Raw genomic sequence first — 7157 nt, forward strand, 5'->3', positions numbered from 1 at the left:
TTGGAACAGGCCTCTGTCCTTGGAGAATCCAGTACACGATTTCCAACCAGGAGATTATGTTTATGTGAAAACATGGACTTCTGAACCTCTTCAGGAACGTTGGAAAGGACCTTTTCAAGTACTGTTGACTACCTTCACCGCCATTGAGGTAGCTGAATCAGAAGCGTGGACACACTGCACCAGGGTGAAGAAAGCCCCGCCACCCTGGAAAATTATCAATATGGATAAGAAGACCTCAAAATTGACTCTGAAATATGTCTAATTTTGTGTATTCTTTTCAGAAATGGGAATGGATATTGGTTTGGATGTTAGTGGGAGCCAATTTTCTAGTGAAATTTGAACCAGCTGGAGAATTAGTAAAACATGGAAATCTATTAAAATTGGGATGTAATTCTACTCAAATTCCAAACCTTAATCCTGAGGAGATTAAAATCTTCAAGGGACGAGGATGGAATTTGAGTTCATGGCTAAAATCACTGATTAGCACTGCATTAGTCTTGTTGATAATCTTTTAACAATTATTTTGATTTACTATTGTTTAAAAAGGCAAATAAACAGTAAGACTGCATTTAATCGAATGATCATCCAAGCAGTGGCCAGACAACAAGATGAACAAGAAACAGTTCCGAAGATTCCCACTAAAATATGATTCTCACTAATTTAAAAATAATTGTTAGAATGAAAGTATTGAAATGATTTTCAAAACTTTCAAAGGGGGGAAATGTTGAAGATTATCTTAAGTTTTACTGAATCTTTCTATGTTTGGTTGTGAAATAATCAACTATAAGAACATCGTGATTTCAAGAAGTGAGCCTCTATGGTAGCGTTACGTACGGGTTGCTGCGTTACTTGTTATCTGAGGCTGTGTTGCTTGACGTCCCTATTCTCTGGACCCTCTAGACCATAACCAGAGCACCTGGGTTCTATTGTGTATGGGATGAGTTATTTGACAGCCTGGCCAGGTAGATCTCTAGCTGGCCAACTTGGCAACAAAACCTACTTTTAAGGTGGCCTGAAGTGAACTGCCTTCATTATAATACCGAAAAACACACCCACGGGTCAAGAAGACCCTTGCCCAGGTGAAGACCCTTCCCCCGCGCAAGCGTAGTAACAGAAGAGAATGACACAACCGATATTGTAATTATATGTAAATCACTAACCAATCATTGTAACTGGGACCACCAGTTGTAAATCACTAACCAATCATTGTACTGGTACTACCTTGTAATTCTTGTGTATAAATGTAACGGTGATCTCGACATAGGTGTGCGTGATTTGTGGAAACCCGGCGCCGCAATAAAGAATGCCTGCTTTCTAAAACTCCAAATTGAGTCTTAGAGAGTTCTTCATCTGCCGACTTAGGGTAACACTACTTTGAAGTTAAGGTTATTGTTGCCAAACCATTTCAGCCCCCGAGGGTAGCGAATAAAAAGGACGACAGCAGAAAAGGAAAAAACATTCCTCCTTGGAAAATAAATCCTCCTCTGAGGAGGAGGATAAAACTTCCATTTTATTTCAAAGATCTTTTAGAATGAGAACTGGAAGAAGAACTGCCTCCCACAGCCAGCCACCCGGCCAGTCACACGCAGCAAAATAGACTGTTACACCAGCGTTGTTACAAAGCAATCTGTTTTAGATAAAGAATCATCTCAATTCTCAACTGTAATATTTTAAAGTAAGCAAAATCATGAACACAAATGAGGAAAGATATAATTGTAGAAGCAAATATTAAAACCAAACAATAAAACCAGGCTATTAACTTATCAGAGGCTCAGCAGAATTTGCAGCGGATCCTAGGAGAAGTAACAGCGTTTCGACAGCTAAAAGCAGTATTACTGCTATGGCATTTCCTGTAAGGTGCGATTTCTTGAGTAAATCTGTGGTGGTTTTGCACTCTCCCTTTTCCTATTTTAATTTTATCACTAATTTGACAACGCATATTTTATGAAATTACAGGATAACTGCTTTCAGGTGTTTGAGTTATGGTGGCACACAGCAACCTCAGCAGGACTGGAGTTCTGTCAGAGCTACCTTCTGAAGCTATGGCACTTTAAAAAAGCAGGTCTGTGAAGACGCTTTTGGTTGGGATTACATACGGCTTTTGTAACCAAAATGTAAGAAGGACTAGATTTATCCCACTTTGGAGTATGTGACCGATCTAAAATTTGCAAAATACAAAATCTGCAAATTTGCAGAAAGCAATCATACATTAAGTTTCAAGTGCTGGTAAAGGCTTTTTCTGTGACTTCAATCGGGAACCTCTGGAACACCAAGCAGTGAGTTTTGCTGAATTTCTACGCAAAGTCTGTGCCGTTACACAAATCAGAAAGCCAGGTAGCTCCTCTTTTTCAAATATAAATTTCACAGCATTAAAGCACATATCTGCATAAACCAGGATACTTCCTATGCCTCTGATGAAGCAAAAACTCAGAACTTCATGAGTTCGATCTACAACTTCTATACGGCATTCTAAGTATCCTCCTCAAAACAAACACACGTTATTCCTTTTGATACATACTTGATTTTCTCTATTTCCCCACCACTATTACTAGGCTTCTGAAAATGAATTTCAATCATGTCCTGTATACTTTCCTCATCCTCTTCCGTCTCTTTAATTCCTTGCAACAGAATGGTCTTCTTAGAAATCCCATGATAGAGCTATTGAGGAAAGCAAAACAAACTTGCATTACACATCAGCTGTTGCATGTACATCTAAAGGAACTGACAAATACTGGAAATAAACATATCCTTGATCAGATACAGCTAGGATCTTTGATTACATTTTAAGACTTTGGACAGCGTGGTATATTTCTGTCACTGAAAACAGCAGGAGTTCTGGACTCTATCACACACTACCGAGTTCAATAGGCAGGGCACCTAGCCTCCTTAACTGGTGTGTCCTACGCTCCTTAATGCACACACACACTGGATCTGGGGATCTCTGATGACTCTAGACAGCATCACTCCATAAAAATCCACGGCAATAGATGATACGTGACCTGCAAAGAATGCTGTTTTATCTCATAAACGCACACACTCTAGTCACTGCTTTAATTTAATTTATAAAGGTCTGATTATACACAATACTGACTTGATTACAGTCTATTCATACAAGGTAAAAGACAATGTCAGTGAGAATATGATGAGCAAGCAGACTAGTGTTACAGGAAAAGAAGTCATTATTTGGGTTGAATGAATGAATGAAAAAAAAAATGAACGAGCAAATGTTTCATGGAACAACAAGGGTCTCTGCTGAGACTATCAACGAGGCCTCTCATTGGGGATGAGCATGACAGTTCTTTGTGACTTGGAAAAACATTGTTGTGTCTACTGTTGACCTACTTCACAAACAATTCAGTATCTGCCTCCCGTCTAGCACAGACATTATGGTAAGTAATGATATAATTTGATCAAGGAAAGACAGGCACACCCTTTTAAAACAAATAATAGCTTTCACACTGCAAAACAGAAGATTATCAGCAGAGCTGCATATTGCAGACCCACACTTGCTCTTAAGTTTCACGAAGTGCATGCAAAAGCTTCTGCAGTCCTCAGAACTGAAAATTCTGCCCGTATCTCGTATTTCCCACATATCTGTTCTATTTAGGGGTTAGCCTGGACTAAATTCTTTTACCTGAAACTTTTCCAAATGTACGTCGGTGTTTGGGGACACAGAAAGCAAATAGCACCTTCCATTTACAAAGAAAGGATATTTAGTACATCTCACAAAGCCGTTAGCTGCTGTAATGGAGAATGAGAAAAAGAGAAGTAGGAGAAATACAATCTAAAATGCATTTTGTAAGCCTATCAAAGAAGAGACTAATCTTTCTTCTATGGATTTAGAAACTAATATATGATAGCACACTTGTAGATTCTTCATATGCATTTTGAAAAAGGTTTATTTGGCATTTCCAAAAAAGCGAAATCATTAAATACTCACAAAAGCTTCTGAAATAAATCTAAAGCAGCTGCTCTAAATGGATGTGGCTCCACTGATCTTCACAGAATTTCATACAGTTGGGCAATCTGAATGCCTGTCTAACTTCATTGTTGTGAAACAAGAGCTAAAATCAAACACATTTTCCCAATTTTCTTTTTGCAATATTAAGTGTCTAGCAATGCAAAGAAAAAACAGACTTTTGTCAAAGAAAGAAGTAAAGCTCACAAACTACGTATCAGGACATGTTTGATCAAAAAGGAATATGATGAAATACTGCTTTATTTACAGATGTGTGGGTGAACCCACATCTTTTCCTGATCTACTTAACTCTCCGTGGGAAGAATTTGCTACATTCAGTGGTTAACACAGAATGTAATATGGAATGGAACGTAACGCAGAATGGACAATATGGCCTATACATCTAGCTAACAAAATATTACATACTATACCTCCAGGTCTGAGGAACGTAATAACAGCTGTTCCAGACTCCTTGTCATAGTTCACATTTTCTACTTCTCCTCCTCCTCCCTGTTCAGATTTGTAGAAATTCAGCTCTAATTTGTCTTTTATCCAGTCTTCAGGAATTAATAGCGCAGGTATTTCTGAAATGTTGATCTTCTTTCCAGAAATAGTGACATGGAGCTAAAAGAATAAATTTTTTGTGCACTTTGTGACTGAAAACACCCAAAACCCGGAACCGAAAGCTTTTTAAGTACTGCAAATTCGTATCTTTATAGTTTCGTATTTCAGTTAATTACCTCAAATCTGATTCCCATTTCAAGTGTAAAAGGCTTCACTGTCACGTCTGCTACTTTGTTGTCCAGGTTCACAGTATGCTTACCCATTTTTATCAGTCTCTGGGCAACTAAGGAAAATCACAAGTTTTCAGATACGAAAAGCCTTGTTTAATCATTACAAAACCAAAACTATTCCCCAGTCTCTTAAGCAAAATCTCCTTTTGCAACAATAAAGGAGAAATAAATAACAGTCAGGCAACCAGATCCCACTACCCATGTCTTCAGGCATGTCTATTTCCATAAAATCTCACCGGTTATAGGCAACAGGTAAAATACTATACTATCTTTAGATTAGTATAGAACAGTAGAATCTTTATGCTGTCAAAAGATGCTCTCACTGTATCAAATATTAATACTAGACTTCTCATATTTAATTTAAAATATCCTTGGATGAAAACCACATCACTACCAGGTGCAGAGGATGCCTATTAGCAAAGTTAGATTTTAGCTGAAAGAAATGAATTGGACACTAGCTTTGTATCTGCAATATACTTGCGTAACTTGAGTTACCCACCAAGCAGTCCCAGCCAGGCTGCCTGCAGGCTCCTTGCGGGCAGGCACCAGGCTGTCCAAACAACAAGCATCTCAGTGGGAAGCAGGCAAGTTACAGACTGCACCGTCCCTCTGTCGTCTCAGATCTACCCATCATCTGATCCGTACCCTTAACCAACATAACTGCTGTCAGAATAAGGTACTGCCCAGCATAAAGAAAATAATCAAATTCTACTGTCAAAACATTTTGAATCATTCTTGACAATACTCGGTGAGGTAGAAGCATATTCCCAGTTTCAAACACCAAGTATTGTTTGTATTAGCTGAGAGCAGAGATCTGGTAATCCAACAAAACATGCACAGTGCTTGCAAGAATTTTCTTCTACTGATTGGTATCATGTGCCCAGGCGGCCAAGAAGGCCGATGGCATCCTGGCCTGAATCAGAAATAGTGTGGCCAGCAGGAGTAGGGAAGTGATCGTGCCCCTGTACTCGGCCCTGGTGAGGCCGCACCTCGAATACTGGGTTCAATTTTGGGCCCCTCACTACAAGAAGGATGTTGAGATGTTGGAACGTGTCCAGAGAAGGGCAACGAGGCTGGTGAGGGGTCACAGCCCAGCACAGGGCAGCCAAAGGGGTAGTGACATTACCTCGGCCCATGGAGAAGCCTCCTCTCTCCAGGGCTGGTGTTATCTGAACATTGTGCTCAAGCAGTGCTTAGCAGAGCAACAGTACTAAAGAACAGCAATAACTATATTAACAAAGATTCACAATCTTTCTTGCAATGGTTAAACATTGGAACACGCTGCCCAGGGAAGTGGTTGAGTCACCATCCCTGGAAGTATTTAAAAGACGGGTAGGTGAGGCGCTGAGGGACATGGTTTAGTGGGCATGGGAGTGTTGGGTTGACGGTTGGACTCGATGATCTTGGAGGTCTTTTCCAACCTTAATGATTCTATGATTCTATAACAGTGAAAGGTTCTCTGTGTATTCTTTCTTTGGCTGTTGTTGATTTTTTTCCCCAAAATGTTTATGTAAATCTTTTCCCTTTGGCAATGAAGTACATCAGAGACAATAATTTTATACTTAAAATATGCATCATACCTTCTTCATCTTCAAAAGTGAGCAGTGCCTGGTTTTGACTCAGTGTGAATGGGATTTTTGTAGTTACACCAAAAACACAGCGAGTATTCGTATCTGGATAATCATCCTTCACGTCTTCCATGTGAGTGAACTTCATTTTCATTTCTGCTACCTTTTTTTTAATCTAATATTTTAGAATCAAGATAGGAAAAAAAATTATTTCTGTCATTTACATAGAAAAATGAATGGTTGTCTTTCCTTGAAGTGCTACATATATTTCGGTTTTTTAAAGTTTAACAGTCAAGCAGATTGAAGTCATGGCTGGTAAAACAGGTATAACTCTTCTAACTAAACTGACTAGTAGTACTTGTCTATTCCTGGGATTTTTGTCAATGAAGTGGTTTTTTTTTTTCCCTTTGATTAACTTGGAACTTAAACTTGACTTTACACAGTAAAAATTCAGTTGAAGCCCACAGGGATTTCCACCTGCGGAATACTTTTGGTATCTAAAATTTGCAAAATGCAAGTATCGGAGTCACTTGTGTTGCCATTTATTTTTGCCTAATTGCATCGCTGCTCTACAGCAATGGGAAGTCTGCTAATAAACAGCCTTGTATGTTGCCATCTTAGTAAAACAGATGAGAATATCCAAGTATTTTATAACTAGGATAGATGAAAACTGTTCATGACAAATGTTGGTTAGGAAAGGCTGCTTTGATAGACTTGAGGGAGTTTCAGATAACTCTTTTTTCCCCTTTACGTAACTATTTCAAAATAAAACCCTGTGTAGAAGAAAAATACCGTTTGTGTCAAGATAAAATAACCAGAGAAAATAAAGCATTCCTG

General features: G+C 38.8%; 1 protein-coding gene across 1 annotated transcript in view; it reads right to left on the minus strand.

Annotated features, from left to right (window-relative positions):
• Window positions 1-1507: 1507 nt before the first annotated feature.
• NMI (N-myc (and STAT) interactor) overlaps window positions 1508-7157 on the minus strand; it is a 10341-nt gene continuing 4691 nt past the window's right edge. The window contains exons 5-9 of the mRNA XM_009318960.1: window positions 6333-6495; window positions 4699-4805; window positions 4390-4582; window positions 3635-3741; window positions 1508-2658 (exon numbers count right to left, since the gene is read on the minus strand). Coding sequence (XP_009317235.1) covers window positions 2470-2658; window positions 3635-3741; window positions 4390-4582; window positions 4699-4805; window positions 6333-6495 — 759 coding nt within the window. The 3' untranslated portion in view covers window positions 1508-2469. The remainder of the gene's footprint in view (window positions 2659-3634; window positions 3742-4389; window positions 4583-4698; window positions 4806-6332; window positions 6496-7157) is intronic.

This window comes from Pygoscelis adeliae, unplaced genomic scaffold (assembly GCF_000699105.1).
Source record: "Pygoscelis adeliae isolate BGI_AS28 unplaced genomic scaffold, ASM69910v1 Scaffold222, whole genome shotgun sequence".
NCBI lineage: Eukaryota > Metazoa > Chordata > Aves > Sphenisciformes > Spheniscidae > Pygoscelis > Pygoscelis adeliae.